The sequence below is a fragment of the Corvus kubaryi genome, unplaced genomic scaffold (assembly GCF_017639235.1).
Source record: "Corvus kubaryi isolate FWS band 111438036 unplaced genomic scaffold, C.kubaryi_AGA036_p1.0 133, whole genome shotgun sequence".
NCBI classification, from domain to species: Eukaryota; Metazoa; Chordata; class Aves; order Passeriformes; family Corvidae; genus Corvus; species Corvus kubaryi.
The window spans coordinates 22,788,658-22,811,028 of record NW_024580667.1 but is presented as its reverse complement, the minus strand read 5'-3'; the positions used below and the strand labels follow the sequence as shown (position 1 = coordinate 22,811,028).

The 22,371-nt window shown below is 41.5% G+C and overlaps 1 protein-coding gene across 1 annotated transcript; it reads right to left on the bottom strand.

The window, feature by feature from the left end:
• Positions 1-1,296: 1,296 nt before the first annotated feature.
• LAMP1 (lysosomal associated membrane protein 1) lies at positions 1,297-20,583 on the bottom strand. Its single transcript, XM_042039108.1, has 9 exons — positions 20,455-20,583; positions 11,333-11,448; positions 9,813-10,026; positions 9,547-9,708; positions 5,801-6,018; positions 4,175-4,297; positions 3,207-3,276; positions 2,866-3,036; positions 1,297-2,303 (listed from the first exon to the last, which is right to left on the bottom strand). The coding sequence occupies exons 1-9, from the start codon at positions 20,489-20,491 to the stop codon at positions 2,164-2,166; spliced, it is 1,251 nt and encodes a 416-aa protein (XP_041895042.1). The 5' UTR covers positions 20,492-20,583; the 3' UTR covers positions 1,297-2,163.
• Between the last annotated feature and the right edge of the window lie 1,788 nt (positions 20,584-22,371).

The window sequence follows — 22,371 nt, the reverse complement described above, 5'->3', positions numbered from 1 at the left end:
ATGCAGTGTGAGATAGAGCAACTGTAGTACAATTGCACACACCTGTGTCCCTAAAACTTTGAGGAGAAACACTTGTAAAGACATCCATGAACAGACTTCTTTGACAGGGGAAGATAGTGTGTAGTTCTAAAGTTTGTATTGGCACCGGGCCACTTCCAGCCCTGCTGGGGCCAGGAGTCTGGGAACTGCTTTCTTGTCCATACAGAGCCCTCTCGTGGCCAAATCCTCTCCTTCCAGCTGGCAAAAGGAGGAAAGACGACTGGAGGGAGATCAGCACCTTGTGGAGGTTTATGGTCCCTGTGCAAGTTATTCCTGTGGAAAGCCTCACCTTTTAGCACCACAGCCCTTTTCAAACTTTACTCCAAGCTCTCTTTGTTCCTTGTGAAGCACAGCTTCCCCCTACCCTGCAAATTGGGATTTTTTCATTCCTCAGTAGGGGGGGGAAAAAAAAAAGTCAACTTTTTCAGAGGAAGTAGATGAGTGCTCTTCTAGACAACTAGAGACTGCTACTCAACAGTGATTGAGCTATCCTATCCTTTTCCCTCAAGTACTGAATTACAAGGACAGTAGCACTACCATACTTGTACTATGTCAGCAGGTATTAGGAAACACTATTCACCACTAGCAAAATTCATAGCTTCCAGGTACATTCAAGGTCACAGGGCACTGGTCCAAAGTACACCAGCCTTGCTGCCCTGCATTAGGTTCTCATGGTCAGGAGTGTTCTGGGCAATGTTTTGGTGTGCCCCAGTTCCTGCCCTGCAGAGCTGGTACTGTTAACACCAAAGCCTTGCTGCAGGAGGGAGTCAGGGAAGCACTAAACACCAAGGCTCATTTCCAGCACATTACAAGGCACACAACCCGCAGCCAATGTGCATTTCCTACTTTGTGGTAAGAGGCCAACTTCAAAATCAAACATGAAACATCATTTACACAGGCCTTAGACTGAGAAGCTCAGCAGCACTGTCAGAAAGTGATGCTTAGCCAGGCAGACTGGAGTACTGACATGTCTCAGCAAGTGGCAGTTTAATAGAAGAGGTACCTTCTCCAGGTCTCAGATTACCAACACATAGCCTTCCTTGTTGCCAAACACAAAGTGCAAAACAGGAGTGCAATTCCAACACACACACACATTAAGGTTTGCCTTTGTGCCACAAAGAAAAAACCTAAGCACTTGTTTAACATAACTCCACACTAAGGATTGTTTGAAGCTTCCCAAGTATAGCCAAACCAGTACTTCAGCACTCGATAAATGGTCAACAAATGGTTTTAAGAATGATCAGCAATACGAAGAAATACAGAAAAAAAAAGTGTCTTTATTAGCATTGTTACAGGCAATGCATACATAAAAACTGATCCTTGAAGTGTACAACCCCCCAGCCAAGTTTAAAGCAAGAGAATCAGCAGATTGAGATCTATATTGTACACATGTGCAGTAACAGGATCTCTCTGAACCTTCCAACAGAATAGACTGAAACCACTTTACAAAAAAACGTAAATAAAAATAACACCCATTTAAAAAAGTACCAGCTCCTAACGAGCTGGCATAGCATCAAAAATATCAAACAGGGGAGTTGTCCAATCATAAAGAGTTCCTGTAAGGTTTGAGTATTGCGTTGTTCACACCCTGCATGTGCCAGGCATTGAGTTGAAAGCTTAGTAAAAAATACACACCTAAGAGACAAGGTGAAGTTCAGATTTTAAATCTCAATTTTGTCAGTTGTTACTTAATTTTTTTAAATGCATCATCAGTATACTTAACATCATCGCTCAATGGCAGCGGTGCAAATAATGAACCTTTTCCCTTTGTTAAGAGTTCTGAAATTGAGTCAGTTAGCAACATCCCTCTCTGGAATCCATAGCTGACATGGTCTTATGCCAATTCCAAAAACGCACCCTTAAAAACTTTCAGCTTGTTTCTAAGTGGGTAAATATTAAAACTAGTTAGCAAAATTAAACACCAGAATCTTCAGAAGTTATTTTTGTGCATAGTTAAATGCTGCAAGATGATTTCACATTTAATAAAGCAGACTTTAAAGAAGCAATTTGCAAGAAAAGATGTTACCTTACAATATCAACTGGTTCAAGGGAAATGTGGGGCAATTTTTTTCCCCCAGCCTCTTGCAATTGCTTTTCATCTACACTGGATTTTAGTGCAAGTAATTAAATTGTTTGATATCCAGCATGGCTCCTCTTTCTGCCAATCAGGTAAGCAATCAAGACAATTAGAACAAGACCAGCAAGGGCTGCACCAACTATTATAGGGATCAGCATGTTATTTTCATCCAGTTGACATTCTTCCACTGAAGAGAGAGAAAAACATCCATGTTAGGTACTAGTGCACCAACAGATGGCTACATCCAGAACTTCAGCATTCTGCTCTCAGCAAAGATAAAACTGGCTCAGCTAGCTTACCAACAAGAAAAAGGAAGCCAAGTCCACTAACTATGACCATTCAGGATGAAGTCTTTCTAGTACCAGGTGTGTACACAATAAGGAGGTTATACTGATTGTTTCCTCCTCAAGAGCCATCATAAATATCCACACGACTCTTCCCACAATCATTTTGCTTTCACCATAGTCACAAGGTACAGGTTTGCCCCTTTCACACAACTGTCTGCACACAGTTTGGAGGGAAAGGTAGCACCCTTCCTTCACTCTTCTCTGGTTGTTTCAAAGCTTTCTACATACCTCTCACACTAGCCTCAACTCGGACACCTTAATCAGCCCCCACACCATCTGTAGTGGGGCATGCAGAGACTAAGCAGAGCACCCACAAGCTGATATTTGACTACAGAATGTTATATTAAAGTATACTTCACAAGTCTTGGGTTTGACAGGGGCTGCCAAATGCAAACCTCTTACCTGGCCCAAATTTGTCTCCATCAATCTTGAAAACCTGGATCTGAACATTAAATACATTGACAAGGGCTTGGTCCGTGACCTGCAGATTCTCCTTGGAACTGCACTTGTAGGAGTTCCCAACTGAAGCTCTCAGCTCACTTATGCTGTTGTTTGATGCTTCGAATTTTGGATCTGTGTAAGAGAAAGTCTTATTATATAAACCTGAAGAGCAGGAGCTGTAAGCTCATAGAGCTGAAATTTGATACATTCATCCCCAACATTTCTCATACATTATTTAATGCAGGCTACCCTTAATATCTATAGAAGTAATCTCAGAGAATAGATTTCTTAGAAGTCCTTACTTTTTGCTTCAGAAGGCAGAGTCGTGCTTACACTCACACCTTGCAGGAAGAATTTTTCAGCACTTGCATTCTTTAAAAAAAAACAACCAAAAACCAACAAATCAGTAGTTGTCATTTAAGCTGATGATGTACAACACAAGCTGTTCAGGTTCCATTCTGCATGCATTTTGACAAAGGTTTTCAAAGCATAGACCACAAATGGGATTAGCATCCCGAGGAGGTGCTTAGTTGGACTTTAGGAGAGAAAAGCTTCACAAAGTATGCACCTTAAGGAAGATTATTTTGTGGGAGGGCACAGAGGCAGAGAAAGGGGGCCTTGTCACCCCCAAACTGTTGACTTGACTTCCACACTGCAGGCATAGTCCCACCCATTCCGTAAGCAGCCTACATGCAGTGATCTTGGTACCCCCCCCAGAGCTGCAGAGAGTCATTTAACAGCAACAGCTCAAGGTGATCAGCATTAAAAGGAGCATGAAGCTCTGACAAACACAGTGGACTCAGTCCTCAAAGGTATGCAGCTCCTGGGGCAGGGCTGTGGGAAACAGGATTCCCAACCATCACAGGAGACCAGAAAACAAGCACACTTGGCCTTTGGGCTGTACACAGAATATTAATGAGGACTTAAATCTAGCTCCAGGCTTAAAATTAGATGAGATGCCCACTTGTCACAGGCTCTTCCCAGTTTCAACAAGAAGCATTAATGAGTAAGCAACACAATCTTCAAGGAAGTTCCCACTCCAAACAAAATACTTTTCTGTGTACACATGTAGGTGTGTGTATATACATAAACATTCTTTTCTCACAGTGGTTACCAAGCATAAAACCCACTAATGCCCAGTATTAAAACCAAAGGAATTAGTTACTCCCCTTCCTGTAGCTGTGTCTTTTTCCCTCTTGCACTTGCCCCAGTTAGTTTTCCCACATGGAAAGTCCTGCAGGCCCTACATGCTTGGTGCAGAGACTCTTACCAATGCAAACTGGAAGATAACCCTCGTTTTCTCAAAAGTCAGATTCAGCAAGGCAGATGTATTGTTGCATGTCCCAGAAGAAGTTGTATTCCGTGGTATGAGATTCAGCAAATACAAACCCATCTGTCAGAGAAGAGGATCAGTTATGACACTTGAAGAGACTTAACACATCACCTGACACTCAGTCGAGGTGTAGCTGGCTTGTGCCACATGCCTGCAGTGTTGTGTTTGCCCTATGTCACAGACACCAGGGCAGATACGTGTGCACATTACAGACCCATGCAGGCTGCACCTGAATTACCAGGCTGCCAGACAACTAAGGGCACATCTAACAAAGCTTTCTGCAGCCCTGGCTGGCTGCAGCCAAGAACCCACTGCTTTCTCCACACAAACTGCTTTGGTCCTTGCAGCATAAGGAAAAATATCAAGAACCACCACACTACACAGAGGGCATTTTTTATGCTATAAAATACTGCTTTGACGTAAGGTAGAAGCAATTAAGGGAACCACCTGTCAGCACAATCATCTTGCATGTCATTTCAGTTCAAAATGCTTTAGTTGTGCCCATGGTTCATGATTTTATACGGTCTTGCATCTGCAGAAGGCTGTGGGTTAAATGCACTTGCCAAACAATTAAATAGAAACCTTTCACAGTTACTCTTAGCTGATCCTCATGTGACTTTGGAAAACCTACTTGCCACTTCCTCACCTGTCATTACACTAGAAATCAGTTGTTCCACCAGAACCAGAACACCAGCATCATGGAATTTCACACAATTAAGGTGGCTAAAACACAGCTATCATCATAACAAGACACTACAGCCACAGATCAGCTATAAGTGCGCATGATTTTACCTCTCAGTCATCATCAACATCATAAATAAATGCAGTAGTTTCTTTTGCAATACTATTGTTTCCTACTGGGGATCTTCAACAGTCCCTTTGGGACTTTGGGTTTGTCCACAGCGCTGGCAAGCTGGGCTCTGCCCAATAGTGGAGGGAAAGAACCTGTGCTAGGGCTGGATCTTACATAAACCATGGTTTATTCTTTTTTTTTTTACTATTAAAATCAGCTGTTAAGTAGCTTTTAAGCATCAAAGTCAAACCCAAACATCTTCAGTGCTGGCTGGAAGGTAATTAAGTCACAACCTTGTTTCAGAGTACAGTTTTACAGTAGTAAACTGTAAACTATAGTTTTACAGGAGTAATTTTCCCTTCTACTAGTCATTTACTATTTCTATGCCTCAGGCCAAATTTCTGTATTTTATTGAACAGTTTAAAAATCTTGTTTCAGTTGCAACTTTGGTAACAGGATTCCCCATCTCATATCTTGATAATTGTTACTACTTCTCTTAAATGACCATATACACTTCCTGAATTCAACAGTTTAATAAAACAGTTTAATACTGCTTTTAGTGAGTGGAAAAATCCTTAAGAAGCACTTTCAGTAGAAGTGTTTGAAATGTCACTAGTCTAGACCAAGTTAAGCAATTCAAATAGAGGAAAATGATGGATGAACATAAATACCTGGGCTTTTTAAAGAAAAAGTTTAGTTTATAATAATTTACCAAGTCTTCCCCAAAGAAGAAATTTGAAGGCTTTGAAGAAACAAAAATCAAAATGTACCTTTTCATCTTTTTTTGGATAGGTGATATTAAGCTGTAAGCCCATGTAAGCAAGTACACAGGTTCCATTTGGACCAGTCACATTGTATTTACCAACTGCAGGATTTGGGGGTGATGAGGTTGGTGCTGGGCCAGTTGTTGGAACCTGGCTAGTAGTCTGCTTAGGAGTTGTAGGCACTATAGTAGTAGTAGAGACCATATCTTCAGCACATTCCGTCGCTGCAGAGAAAGGGAAAACAGTCATTACCAAACAAAATGAAGCTGTGGGATGATCTACCTTTTCAATCCTCAAGGGAAAGGAAGACACAATTTCAAGTAGCTTTTTTCCTAATAAAAGATAATAAAAGCTCAGAAACACAATGCTAAAGTATTACCTAAATTCTTTTTGCAAAGTTTGACACCCTTTTAAAGCCTGGCATGTGAAAACGACAACTCTGCTGGTAATTTACTGAAGTTCATGGTGACCACATCCACTTTCATTCTCATCTGTCATTCTGCTTTGCTCTTGGGTCAGGATAAATCTGACAGAGCCAGCGCTCCTGCTGTCTGTTCACGGCCAGGCTGGGATCCCTATCACTCAAGGAAAAGCAGAGGAACAGTTCTCCTGTCTACTGTTAAAAGTAGGATGTGTGATCCCAGGAGATGTGTTCTCCTTCCCCTCAATCTCATTATTCTGGCAATACCCACACAGCCTTAAAATATTGCTGTGGCTCTTCTCTCCTTAACAAGGGGATTCTAAAACACTGCTTCTGATGGCAAGTTTTCTGCTGGATCCTCTCACATCCATCCTCCCTTCAGTCCTGCACAAGGAGCCAACCTCCATGGGGTCAGCAAGGCTGTGAAGGTTTGGAGTTCACCTTCTCTTTTCATCCGGTCCAGCAGCAACTTCCAAGGGAACAGTGACTCTGATTTATTTGCCAGAGCAGTTGGAAACATGTGGCAGCAAGATCTTAACTTGATCTGGGAGCCAAGAAGATTCCTGCATTGAACATCTAAGCCAAAACCAAAGGTCATAACAAAGACATTACTAAAGTAGAGGCTTCCATGTTCCAAGCCAAGGTCATCTCCACATGCCAGGATAACAACTTGCAACTTTTTAAGGACAACAACAACTGCAGCAACAATCAACTCTGACTCAAAGGGCCTACTTCTAAAATTTAATGCGTACATATCTTGCAGATACCAGACACCTAATAAATAGCTTTAAACAGCAGCTTGACTTTCAATTACAGCTCAGAAAGAGGAACTCTAATCACACCATCTGAAGTCACACACACTCTAACATAGCTTGCTTTCCTATTTCTACTCCACTGCTGGAAAGTCAAAGAGCAGAATGAAGGCGGATGAAGGAGGAATGATCCTGTATTTTGTAGACGGATACTGGTCTGATCCCAAAATGCAATCATTTCCTAACAAACCAAAAAGCAACCTTCTGGGTACTTCAGTGGAGAATTACCCTCTATCTGCAAGACCTCAACACATAGAGGTTCTTATTTAAGTTGGCAGAGATAGAAACAACCAAATCACATCAAGTGGAAGTTTAGCCTAGATGGAGTTTTGATACATTATTTTTACTGAACTGATTTAGAGCAGTTTCTAGTAGCTCTTCAGGACAGATCAGAAGATGAAACAGATTCTTTCATCTTTTCTCAACAGTTACAGGAATGCAGCTGGCAAAACTACCAACAGAGAGAAAATCAAAGCCTCCCTTTTAGAGCTCCAGATAAGCACTACTATCCCCTCAGTCACTAACTTCTAGTACACTGACAGAAGTCACTGTTTCTAGTTATGGAGATGCACTGAATATTGACTCTTCTTCCCTTCAGTGAGCCTTGTACAGATCACCAGCAGAAATATCCTTTCATTAAAGATTTGCAGAGAAAGAAAATATTAAGGGAAAATTGCAGATCTAAAGATTATCAATAACTAGCTGCCTAAGGGACAGGGGAAGGCTCAAGCCAATGAGAATGGAGGGAAAGAACAGATCTGGAGGGCACAATATTATTTTCAGGTCAAGAAGACTAAGAAAAAGTATTAAAAAAAAGGATTGAAAAAAAACCTAAAGAGCTAACTCATTGTGCACTAGGAATGGAAAAGTCAAATCCAACACTGTTATAAAAACTTAGGGAAGGTAATAATTTAAAGAAAAAACTGCACATGGCAGTATGAATAACAGGAATGTGGAAGTAACAAAACCACAAAATAACATCCCCCTCCATCCCTGAACTCAGACTAGTGTCAGATCACAATCACAGAACTTCACATCTTTTTTCTAAGAATCAGTAGTTTCATCAAATCAGTGATATTACAGGATGGAAAAAAGCAATGTAGAGAATATGACTGTGACAAGTTTAAAGCATTTATGTTTATCTAAAAAAGAGAAGGAAGCATAGGAATAGAAAACAAAGCAAATGCTGACAAATTTGCATTCCACAAGAAACACTCTCCAGAAATAATGCAATACTGACTTTTTTTAACTAGAGGACTATATAAGAGCAGATCTTAAGGTCTTAAAGAAAAGTATTACATAGGGAGATTTTATTGAAATTTTGTAGAAGTTAAAAATCAGCTTTTCCCAGTAATCATGTCTTATGTTTGAGCCTGCTGATAAATGATCACTTATCATACTTACCTGGTAAAACAACCAGATCAAAGTTTCATAATTTTAAAAAAAGAGAGTTCTGAAGATTGCAGTAATAGAAATCTGGGTTTGGTGTGGGTTTTTTTAAGCATTAATGTAGGTCCACATCTTTACTGCAAACTAGTTCACTGAATGGAAGAGTTTGACCAAGGGAATGATACACACAAATCTGAGCCAGTCATGTGAAGCAGCCATAAAAGAAGTCAATGCCTCTATTATCATGCATCAGGCAAGGTATTTTTCACAGAAACAGGACAAGGTAGAGATACTCCAGTAGAAGGCACTTGTTCATTGTATCCATTCCATGCTAGCATGGGCTACCCTAGTTTCTAGTATTTGTTTCAACTTAGCAGGTGCATAAATGGGATTAACAGCTAAAGAAAAGTTCTACATTTCCCAGGGAAGATGAAGACTCTAAAAGTAAGGCAAAGACTTATCACTCCTTAAGATATTATGGGTGATCAGCTTATACAGCTCTCTTGTGTTTGTGGAGTGCTGCCACAAAAGCAAAGGACATGAACACATCATAAAGTAATTGGCCTTTAATAATTTGAAGTAAAATTCCACACTGTTTTTCAGTACAAGCAATCAGGATAAAAGTATCACTTCGTGATCATGCCTGAAAGAGAAAAACCTGACTGTTACAGCTGACATAAAATCTCCTGTAGGAAGATGTACATTTCTGCTCCCTAAAGATCAGTTCTCTACTGTCTGCCATTATTTCACTAATTTTCTCCAGAGCACACAGTAACTAGATCAAATTATTTCGGTAGAGGCCATAATGCTTGGAAGTTACCAGATACTTCTTAAACTAGGATTTTGGCCATGTGACCACTCAACCTACTGCAGCATGTGTTTAACACCCACACTCATGAACAGCCCAGTACAACACCCATGGGAACCCAGGGCACTATCTCCTAATCACGGATTCCAACATCCTACAGAGAAAACCTGATGCAAGTCCATTCATTTCAAAAGATGCTGTTATCAGAGCTTCAGATCCGGTTTGTACCCGCTTTAATATGATTAGTCAGGACTTAAAAAGAAATAACCTGTTATTGGAAATATTATCTCATCAAGTACATTTTCTGTTACAACATACTTACTGTTCACACTGAAAGTGCCATTTGTGAGATAGGCTTCCAAAGTGACATTGCTGAAAGTAACATTCACAGCCTTCATATTGATGTGCTTGGAGTTGGTGCATCTGTATTTTGTGCCCCTATGTGCCTGAATAATACTTTTATGTGATACAGTCTTCACAACTCCTGTAAAAAGATACATTGCATTAGTACGTACCAGTATTTAAAGAAATGACTCAGTATTACATCTGGAAGGGTTACACAACAACAACAGGAAGTTTTCATTTTACCTGCAGTTGAATTTGGGAATAAAGTTGCATCTGACAGATTGTAGTGGAAAACTAACTCTTCAACTTGGTACTTGTCGGCAGATTCTGAGAAATTCAGGCTTAACGAATGTCCTGCTCCAAAATCCAGTATCAAAACTGGATGAGATGCGTTATCTTTACCACATGAGCTCTGTGAGTCTACTGAAGCATTTTGCGGAAGAAAAAAGTGTACAAACTGCGGGGTAGAAAAGAAAACACATGTAAGCTTTTCCTAAGAGCTTTTTAAATATCCTATGAAACTGTTACAAACATATAGCAGACATTAATATGTACTATAAGATGTCTACTTATATACCAGTATGTAGCAAGCAGCATGTTACTGGCATTCAAATTTAAGAATCTTGCTCTCTGAAAGTGGAGTACAAAACAGTACATACTCACAGCACCTCTTAGACTTTTTTTCCTCCTAAACTAGCAATATGAATTTGCAGGTACTTCTGTACTACAAGAATCAAATCTTGCAAACTCTGGACATGTGAAAATGGGAGAATTTAAGCTTTGCTTCTTGTAGTACAGCTGAGCAAGAACAAAAGTGAATGGTACATCCTTACATAGCTTGACTGTAATACTTGGAATTTATTACACATTGTGAAGAAATGCGGTATCTGAAGACCAATACAACATTTACTTGGAAGTTTTGAGCTTACTGTTTACAAGAAGAAACAGACAAAAGCATGTTATGAAAGATGTCAGTTCTGAGCGCCAGCATCACCATTGAAAAACGTGGATTATACAATATAAGGCTCAGCTCAAATCACACATAGCAAGTGAACCACTGGCAAAGTAGTAGGATTTTTTTAACCTTGTATTACACTGATGGCTAGGAAAAAAAAAAAAATCTATTTCAACAACCCAAAACTGCAATAAGATTATAAATAATCCACAATTCCTATTCAGTAGTGAAGATACAAAAAAATCAGAAAACCTACTTGTTAAACCAAATTCTTAATTTTCCATTTACAAGCTTTTGCTGTTAATATGGAACAGTCTGTAAGCACTGCACTAGTCTGTAGATACACTGAAATCTAGAGATTTGCTAAGTAGGAAGGTCACAGACTTCCGGAGTTTAAAAAGTTTAAAAGTTACATGCCAACAGCCATTTCAGTTCAGATTTAGTCCATGTGAGTGTGACCAAGTTACCAAAAGAGAATTCATAGTATTTTTGCCTTTACAGTTCCAGTGAAAACCATTTTAGTCATCAATAGGACTGGTGTGGAATTTCAGGCACAAAAGTAATTTCAAATGTTTTGTTTGTGATTGTTTCAGGCAGCCTTAACCTTGCCGTTTAATTAGAAGAAGCATCTGTAATAAAGAAAAGCTGATGCGACATGATTGGGAGGGTAAAAATCTTTGTTGAAGCAGTTTATCATGCATAAAAATACTCAAAGTTTAAATACTGCACATGTGCAGAAATACCACACATTTTATAAATACTAAAAATGCTAATAAGTGACAAGCAGTAAGATACTCACTGCCCTTACCTGTTTTTGCCCATTGTTTTTGTATTCCACTGAGAAGGCTACTGTCAAATCAGCAATTATGCAGACCTTACCACTTGAATCTTTCACTTCAAATGAAGAGGAAGCCTGTAAAAAGCCTGATAAAAATAAAAAGCGGTTAACTTGGTGTCACATAAATTTGCATTTTTGATCCCAAAGAGACAAATATGTACAACTGTATATTTTGGGAGTACAACCTAAGCAACTGAGTTTGGAAACTTGGGCATTAACAGTCTCTACCTTCAACATCACTAACAAACAGAAGACAAATTTAACACATCATCTATAAAAATGCAAAGCCACCCAAAACTGTTGACTTGCTGGGTCCTAAGAGATAAGAAAAATATGCAACAAACACCAGTCATAGCGTTCAAGGCAGCTTCAGCCTTCACCCTATACAGCAACAATTTTACCATCTTCAGCCAGACCTGACTTAGCTTATTTGATCCTGCACGCCCTACAACACTCCACCTTCCCCCCACAGCACACAATGCAGACGTCACTCCTGCTGTACCAGGACACTCAGCTGTACGTGCACTCAATGCAGCATTTAGAAAGCTTGGATTGACTGCAGATGTTTTGAAGGCACTGCCAAAAATAGCATGATAGAGCATGCTACCCTTGCCAGGAGAACTTCTCTTTACTGTCACCATGCTCTCCACACTTGAGAGGAGGAGGTGGCTAAGATCTTGACACAGACTGAGGTTATGTTTTCCTGACTGGTTTAAGCTAAACTCAGACTGAGCTGCTGAGAAAAGCAGAGAAAAACTTTTCTGCCCCTTGTTCTGCTCCAGCCTCAACGCCCAGAGCATGCTGAGTACAAATGCCCGAAGTATCGACCTAACAGGGCAAGAACACACAGCAAGGGGAGCACACAGTCATCCCTTCTGATGGCAGCAATGGACTGGGACCAGGGTCACCAGGGTCCACTGCCAACAAAGCTTCACACAGGAGACAGACACATTGTGGCAGGCTGCAAACAGCTGGAAAGCTGGTTATCTCCTACTTCATTTGTGGCACCGGATACCTGACAGTGCTCCTGCACCTGACCAGTTCTTTATTTTAGAGCCTTTTATTTTTCAGATTCCCAATTTGTCACCACCACCACCCCCAATCGAACCTCACAGCAATAAGCCTGTGCTATTTCCATGCTAGCACTTTACCAGTTTGCATTTGCAACAACTTCAGTCTTGCAGAAAACCTGATAAACAGCTGCAAGACATAAACCATTATCACAAGCAAATAAGCCTTAACGAGTCACACATGCTAATCCATTCAACTGTTGATAATAGCAAAGAGATCCAGATGAGGTATTATCCATTAGCTAGCTTCCCTCCTCAAGAAGTTTTTAAGAAACAAATCCTAATTGTAAAACTTTCCACTGTAGAACTATGGTGTGTACAATTGTATTAAGACAATTATTAGGAAAATTTGGACTTTTGTCAGCTGGACTTCAGTAGAAAGCACATCAGCCACAGGAACACATTGGAAACTATTTCTCTGGCACCCAGCAAGCATTTTCCCTTGTTGCCTTCCCCTTAGCAACATCACATCCTCCCCCCTCACCAAAGAGGGCAGAGCTTAAACTGGAATTCATTCAACTTTACCCAGTTTTTGAAGAGTCTAGACTTGAGATCAGAGATAGACAGAAGAAAGAAAATGCTTAAAAACAGTGTAGAAAACCTATTTCAAACCAAAACTGTCCTACCTTTGCCTTTATGTCCAGCAATTCAGAAACAGGTTCTTCCACATGGAAGTTTCAATTTGCAAAGTTTCCTTCGATTTGCATTTACATCTGGAACTTGTTTACATTTTATGCAAGCACTAGTTTTCTCAAAAGCAAGCTGCTTACACTTTCCTCAAGATTTCTAGCAGAGCGTAAAAAAAGTGTAGAGGCAGGGAATAAGAATCCACTGCTCCTTGAACTAACACTATGACTAAAGAATGTGCTAGAATGAAAACCTTCAGTGTGCATGCAGACTCCCTTGTTTGATAGCTATTAAAAGTCTTGGCAATTTTAGAGCTAAAAATAATCAAGTAACAGGTAGTAAAAGAATGAAGGAAAAATAATTTTTAAAAGAAATGCAGGGGAAAGAAAAGACTGAAAAACAATTAAGAAAAATGTTGCTGACCTAAATGAAAACGTGACAGATCTGTCCATTACAGATGATTCAGAGAACAACAGACAATGCAGAGGTACCAGAAAGCACCAAATGGAAGACAAATTCTGGTAATGAAGAGCTGATAAATCACCCTCAGCAAGTTTAAGTAATACGGAATGAGGGGCATGAATAAACATTAAATAGTAACACCTGCATAACTACTAGATTTTTGTAAGGTTAAATTCACATCATTATATGAATCCTGATTTCATTAGTATGGAACAAATGCTATAAAACCCCAGTCCATCTTAAGAAATATTCAGCAGCTGCTGGATTTGCAGTGTCAGTGATGAGACAGATGCAACCAGCATGAGACCCTGAGCTGTCCTCGATGGAGTGGTGAGAACTGTTTCACTGCAACCAAGGCAATACTTACAGGGATGGTGATCAGAGAAAACTCTGCTGCAGCATCATCTGCTCCCAAGGTCTTGAAGGAATGCAGATGAAACCAAGTGAAATGTATAGGACATAGGAGCAAAGAAAAATTAGAAAAAAACCACTGAAGAACAAATCAAGACACTGAAGGAAAGAAGGTCCTGCCTATTCTCTGCTCCAGCCAGTTTAAGGCAGAGGAACAGCTCGCTGGGTCTCGCAGGAAAGCAGCTGTTGAGTTTTGTGAAGGCAGTTCCAGTGTCAAGCAGTGATTAATGCATGAATCATCACCAGCCCACAATCACTACGAGCCTACAGTCAAAATGTCAGGACTACAGAAAAGCAAACTGATGTTGAATCAATCTATCCCGGGAATATTTCTAATGAAGTTACATAATGTATTGCTTAATTCTATCAGGGCATACCTACAAGTTGAGAATATTGTTTGTACATCTCATAACAATATCATTCTTTGCTAATTAACACAAAAACTGATACAACCCTCCGATTCTTAACTTTAGGCTTTAAGTGTTCCTCTTAATAAACTGCAGAGCAGCCCTATATTGACAACTACTTGTGGCACAGCAAGTGCAGTACTTCAGATTTAAATGCAGTGGTCCAAAACTTCTCAATAGCAAAAAGTAAGTTTCATTGGGTTCCTTATTCACTTGGCTGGAAACACCACATTATGGATACCTAGCAAAGAAATTATCAAAAATTTACTAACATCAAAGAAATTTCACTTGGTTCAGATGCTTCCTTTGTATTTCAATAAGTTCCAAAAAAAAGCTGCTTATATATTTATTCTAGCTGCATCTTTTCAATTGAAAATTGTAAGACAATCTCTCCCTTTATACCTCATTTCTGCAATTACAGTCTCATGCAAGAAAATACTTAAGGTAACTGTTAAAGCAACAACTAGAGATGTTGCTTGAATTAAATCCAGCATCCTTCTTTATCTAACATACCTACCTCAAAAAACCTCCAAGTATATTAATACTCTGAGATAAAATAAGTAAGTCGAACAAAACAAATACTTCCCTGATTGTATAACAATTTATCTTAAAGAAATCCACCCATAAAGTTGTTTGTTTTAAGCTGAAAGGTACAAAGCTAACAAAACAATCTAGCACATGCCTTCAGGTTTCAACCTTCTTATAACTGAAATCCTGTTAGTCAAACACAGCTACCCTTGATTTACTGTCCCATATAATGGAAACCTACTAAGGGAGAGAGATGAATGGTTGTTGTGTGCTAGAAAACCAAGCATATTTAATGGCAATTGTGTACACCATCTGCTTGCAAAGAGGACTTCAGTTACTAGAGTTAATAATTTACTTTGCCTCCAATATTTATTAGAAACATGGAACATTGACAATAACAAAATACAAAAGCTATTTCTGTATAATCTGGGGTTTATTACTGTAGTCATGTTTCCTGTGTAAGTAAAAACTTCTTTAGCATTTTTCTTCCTCCCTCTTGGAATAAAGGGCAGCAAGCCATCCAAACCCACCTGGGCACATATTCCATATCATCAATACTTTAAGCCATACAGATACAGATGGGAGGGACTGTTTGCAGTTATATCAACTGCCTACGGTGCTTGGGAGGAAAAGCATGGCTGCAGCACAGCGCAGCTGCTGGCTCCTGGGACGTGCTCTGACGGGCTTCAGAGTATCCCACGGCCTGGTCACACTCACAGACTCTCCTCAGCTCCAGCCCACCCTGGAATTACTGCGCAGCAGCACTCCGGGGGTAAGGGATGCCAGCCCTATATAATCATTCTGTACCTAAGTTGCAGTACTGATGTGTTGCCCTGCACCTTTGCCCAGGTGTTCTGATGGCAAACACAGTGAAGACTGCTATCTGTGGGGCATTAATCCAAGCAGATAAGAAATGCAGGTTATTATCTAAAGAAGGTTTATTTTCTATTGTATATGTGAACCAAACTGCCCAGTAATTTACTCATTCTGATGGTTCAGAATGATCCTGTCATCTCAGTGCCATTTTGTGAACAGTGGTAACCTTAGTCACCACTTTAGACTCCTAAATCTATGCCAGAGAAGAGAATGGAAAAATCCCAGAAGAGTTATGCTCTCCTCTAATGCTCTGTCTTCTAATGTACGCACCACTCCCAGAGGGACAGCTGGTGCAAGTCCTTTATCAGAAGACCGAGTCAAGATCACTTCCTTAGGATTCAAAATCTATACTGCCTTGGGATAATACAGAAAGAAAAAGACAGGAACAACTGAAAGCAGGAAAATCCCTTGACAGGCTTGATGTACCAAACACTTTGCAAGGGGTGAGATGGTCTCCATAAAATTATGAGTTATACTTACCTTTCACCAATGGACATGCAAGACTGAATGCTGGCTACCTGGAAAGCTGGCAGGAGAAGACAAGGCTGGACTCGAGTGCACAGTGGTGGGGGAAAGGGAGAACAGAGCTTAATTCAATGCATGAGAGTACTTCAGGGCATAAGAGAACCAGCTGCAATTGTGCAGGTGCAGCACCTGATTATATCGAGTTCCCGATCCAGCCCAGAATATGCATCCTTGCCAACCAAGAGACAAATTCACGCAATTTCAGATTATGGTTTTGATATTGTTGACTTCCATTAAGGCAGCAAACACTTTGTTTCTCACTTCAAGTTTGCAGATGAATAATTTCTGTCTTTATAAACAAATTTATACAAGTACAAAACCATTAAAAGGAAGGGCTATCTAGTAGCCATACACTTGCAACTGACCAGAGAATTGCACAATTGCATCAAGTTTAGTCACATGAAACTTCTTTATGGCTTCCTATCTAGAGGAAGGAAGTCTTGGGATAGCTCTACAGCAAATGATTACATGAGTGCACTGGGAGAGCTAAACTCCCCTGGCCAGACCCTTTTCAGCATTCACACAAGTCCATTTTGTACTTGCTCTGGTTAGTGCTGCTGTATCACACCACACAACTAACACACATTCTTCAAGGCAGCTGCGAGACCCAAACAATGTTTTGAAGAAAGGAGCACTGTGTGACAATTTAAAGAGAAAGCTTCCCCAGAGGAGAGGATACTGGAAATAAGGTAATAAACTAACCGCCTGAGTAAAACCACTCTCCCAGTCCTACAGAGTAGATCTTAACCCTGCCAAGGAAAGTAAAGACATACAGGTGTTTGCATATCGTATGGAATGAATTCTTGTTAAGAAAACAGATGCCATCAGAAGTTTAATACAAGAAAACCAAGTGTATTAACTGTGAACCTCTGTGCTCAAGGCTGAACACTGGAGAAGGACCAAGTACCCACTGTACAGAGCTGAAGCACATTTAAAACTCTGTACTCTCAAGGCCAAGGTGCTCCTAAGACCCTCACACCTGGAATTAACAGTAGAAAAAGTAGTACTGATAGCCAGTGGTGCTGTCAAGGGACAGAGAAGGTTAAGAAACTGTTATACTAAGACTGGAAGGGATGCCAATCCATCCTGAAGTCAGATGCCCAAAAACCATGCAATCCTGATTTACCAAAACATAAGGTACATTTAAAAGTATGTAATATAGAATCAAGATAATGTATGGGAGTGTTCAAGTAACTGTTGTAATTACCACCACTCACATGCCCAAAAGTGTCTTCTGTCAAGCTTAAGAGAACACATACCAAGAAATCCATTTCAGCACCAAGCTTTCTCAAGAAACTTCCAAATAATCATGGCTGACTTTGAAAGCAAAGACAAACTGCTGAAGTTGCAACAAGCAAAGGTAAGGTGTGCCTTTTGCTAGAAATAAGCTTTTATCTTGGAGACCTACAAAGGCTTATCAGAGATAACAACAGCAGTTAATGTTGCAATAGAGTATCAATCTTTTGAGTCAGGTTCCTCTGTACTTAGAGGCAATTCTTCACTTTGTTGTCAGCTACTGATTAGAAAACATTCTAATTGCCACAGAAAAATCTAGAAGCAGGTTACACAAAAAATTATACTCTTCAGTCAGCCTGACCAGAAACCTTGGAAACACATCTCAAAAGTGGCGTGTCAGGGAACCTGCAGAGTTCTCAGCAAGTAAGAAGTTACTTCACAAGTCAGAAAAGCTGCTGAAGTCACAGCCAAGTAACCTATCACATGATGACTGACACACTAATTCAGATCCTTAGAGACTGTGTCAACACACTTCTAGCAGCAATCAAGCAAACACTATGTCAAGGGCAGCATTTGACAAAACAGTGTTTCAAAGTTGCTCAACACTAAAGTAGTTCGTTTTTGTGAAAACCAAGTTACACTGGTCTTAGTTCCAAACACCCGATAATGCCAAACCTCAGAAAAACAATTCAGCACCAAATTGCTCACTGGCTGGAATTCATTATCAAGTTTCTCTCACGTATCTTACATCGGTAGCAAGGTTTGGAATTCCTCTTTGGACTAGAGTTGTGCAATAGAAACACGTGGATTATGTGTCAATGGCTCTAAAAAGGCATCACACTGCCTTGAAAAACGAATTTTTCCTTCCCTAAATCTCAAATACTTAATTACTTACTGCACTGAATCTGTGTCTGATTCTAATCTTAAATTTTCAGGAAAGTGTTCTCTGATGTGTCTGAGTTTCAGTAATGAAAAAATCTATGGGTGCTCTAGGTCTCAGAGAGCATGAGCAGCTCTGTTGGGTTTGGCACACAACCCAACTGACTCATCGTGCTCAACAACAGACAAGCACCATCTTAATCAGTATTTCAAAAAGCAGCAGCTAAGTTTAGGGGAGGTGCTTCCATTTCCCACAGCCCCCTCTCCTTACATTTACCACTATACTACCTGTTTTCTTATTTCCATATGTATGTTTGATATTAATGAGGAAATTAATTGCAAAATGCTCAATGCTGACACATGAAACATTCAGCTTAGTGCTTGCTGCTCTATCTGAAAAGAAAACTGAAACAGTGCGTGAGACTGGGAGAGGTAAAAAAAAAAAATCTACTGTCCCAAAGTCAAGGCATCACCAAACAAATTTTCACATCTGCCCCACCCATGCTAATCTTTCACTCTCCTGTGACCATTACTTTATCCTAATCAGTGTTCACTCAGATGACTAAAAGGCTGCAAATGAGCTAAAATATCTGAAGACTTCAGCTCATATATTATCATTATCTCTTATTCTTCTCCCCTCACCTTACAACCCAAACCCCACACTCTGGCAAGGAGGGGGTCTCTATTTGCACCACAAAATCTTCCCCCAAGATTGCAGTATAAAGTTATGCAGAAACACCCCGCTACTAAGCTACTAGACACTGGTACAAAGTCCCAACTACCAGTAAATAGTTACTCTCTAGTAAAATAAACTATTCTGTTGCCTCAGCTGCAGAAACCTGACACATTTGATATGCCAAAAATTGACAAAGATAATGCACCGAATGATACTCATAACTGCTAATTAAGCAGAGGAAGACTACTGCAGTGGCAGAAAGTATTAACTATGGTACCACATAAAAATCACAAAAACTGATTTGAAAGCAAACTGTAAAGCAGATCTTCATTTAAGCCGCAACTATATCAAATGAACTATACAAGTAATTCCCACTATAACACCAGTTCAACGACACTTCAGCTGCCAACCCTAAAAAGCAAGTCAAGGAGCACTGTAAGTCACTGTGCTCACTACACTGGCTCACAAGGGCTAGATATCTGAACCGCTCAGTGCCCTTTGCGAGTGGCATCTTCTGGGCTCAGTGAAACTGAAGTACGGTCAATGGTGATAACGATATTTACTACCAAAGAGACCTTAGAGGAGTCGCAAAGACCGTCATATCCCAAAAATGATGGCAGATAAGCATTCTCAACTGCTGTTTTATTTGGGAAGTATTTTGGCCAGCTGCTGAACAAGTCTCCTTTGCTGCCAAAGCCACATCTCAGAAACCTGATAAGTGTTGTGTGATGTGGCTTTCAAGACAAGAAGCCAAAAGCAAGAAGGTAGTTATCAGTAAACAAGCAAGACACACTTCCTCGTAAAACAGCCTTGCTGCCCTAACAAACCTTCTCATCAAGGCACTGAAATCTCTCTATTCCAGACACGTTTCGTATTTTACTCAAGATATGGCAGGAAGAAAGCCATTAAGCAAGGGAGCATTACATGCCTTATAGAAAATGCTGCTTCCTAGCAATGACATCAGTAGCTGCCGCGTCTCCACGCCTCGTGCTCCAGGCGTGTTTCCAGGTTCTTCCCGGAGCGCGGTCCCTACATCCAACGCAGGTGCTCAGACCAGCGTTCCCGGGCGCTACGCGGTTCAGCGCGCCGAGCCCGGCAGCCGCCGCCTCCCGTCCATCGTTGCCCTCGTACCTCGGCGGCCCTCAGAGGCTCCCGGGCGCCGCAGGGGCCCGGCGCGGGGAGGGGACGGGATGGCCCCCCAAGAGCCCCGAGACCCCGCGGGTCAGTCAGCACCCGGGAACGCCGACAGCAGGGGGCAGCGGGGGGGGGGGCGGGTCCCCAGACACAGGCGCCGCGCCCAGCGCCGCCGCCCCGGGGCCCCCCCGGGCCGCGGGGCCCCCCCCCCCCCCCCCGCCACCCCGCCGAGCGCACAGGCAGCCCGCGTCCGCCCCTTACCGAGCAGGGCGGCCGCCGCCAGCAGCCGCCGGGCCATGTCGGGGCGCAGGGACGGGGCTCGGCGGGAGCGGGCGCGGGGCGCGGGCGGGCGGGGGGCGGCAGCTCCGCGCTCGGGGCGCTCTGGCGACGGCCCCGGCCGGTCATCTGACCGCTGACGTCACACGCCCCGCCTAGCCGTCACGTGACCCGGCTGGGCGCTGCGGGTGCCCAGGGCCACAGAGGGCGGGGAGGATCTCGCGAGAGCGGGCCGGGGCCGGGGCCGGGTGTGCGGGCGCTCCTCTGGGGGAAGCGGCGGTGAGGGGACTGAGGGAGGAGCTGCTTTGGTGAGCAAGTCAGCCGCCTGAGTTCCGAATTGCCTCCAGAATATACTTCATGCCACTGAACCTAAAGGCAGTTTAGGGCGAGTACGGTCGTTTCGCACAGAATCAATTCAGTTCCAGCTGTGTAAAAACATTGGAAGTTGATGGTCTGTTACCTCTGAAGTGTTGTATCTATATACTCAGGTCTACATATAACTCCCATGTGTTCCAAGACAAAACAGGGACTGCTAAGGATGTGTGTTTGCATGGGTAAAAATTGCCGTTTCACATAGCAGGTGTCTGATGGTTTTTAAGGAATCCCTTTTCTTTTATTGAGAAAACCTGAAAAGAAGGTGAAGTTAGTTTGTAAATATTGTCAGATGTAATGGAGATGGGAAGCCCAGGCCATTTGATCACTTTGTAATCCAATGGTCTCTCTTATCTACAGTGTTAGGGATATGCTTACTTCATCTGAAACCTCAGAATCATATATCTTGCTCCTGAAATCCTGTTTCTGGTACTATTGGAATGTGTCCTAATGTTAGCATGCCTCTGCTTTCTCACAATGACTGCCATATAGTCCCCTCTTCTCACTACAGGCTGCTCCAGATCAATCAGCTCTGAGGCAGAATCATTTCTGCTCCCAAGCTGCCTTCATACATTTTTACTTTCAACCCATTTGAAATGCAATTTAGCTACTCCCAGGTGCTAAAGTCAAGTTCAGCTACTGTGAACTTGACCTTTCCTTGCTGTTTGTCTCAGTTCATTCACAGTTCCTGTTTCCCCAAAATATCCTGGATAAGTTTAGTTGCTCCTTAGGGGGGCCTGGGGATCTACCTTTAATTTTCAATGCTATTGCTATAAACGTGCATTTCTTTTTTAATGCTGCAGTTTTAGCTGTGCATTTTTAGACACAGTAATACATTACTTTAGTTTGTTTTTCCCTGCAACACTTCTAGCAATCTTTATTCTTGCCATGCTTTGCCAAAAGCAGAAGTTAGTCAGTTTGAAAAAGGACATAACAAGCAGCTCTGGTCAAGTGTTTGAATGAGTCATCTGCAGAGGAGTTGAGGGTAATGGAGGTGGGATAGGGGCTGTTCTCATTTTGGATCACTGTTTTTGGAACCTGCACTGGGACTGGAGGAAGGTCTGCGGAACACAAAATCTCCCACAAGACAAATGGAGAGGGAGGCCCAAGGTCAGGTTTAAACTTGGTGTGCAGTGTTCTGCCTCCCTGCTGGAAAATTGGTAGGCGTCTATGAACGGAAAAATGACATATGCTTGGATTACTACCAAAAAAAGATCAATATATATATATAAAAGTTGCATAAAGCAATAATATTGTGGCAAAATATGGTAAATAAAGAACATAAGGTTATCAGCAGAGAATGATGTTGACCTTCCATGCTGTGGATCATTAGCTCATTAGGCCTTTAATAATGGTGCAGAGATGGCACAATACCAATTTCCACCTCCTTTCAGTACAAGTATTACCAGGGTGTTTGTTAGACAAATGCATCAAGTCTTGCACAACCATGTTGGCCATCAGCCCCACTGCTTGGTAACTTGTTGGCTGACATCAATCAAACTTGATAGCAGGGTGAGACATACACAAACA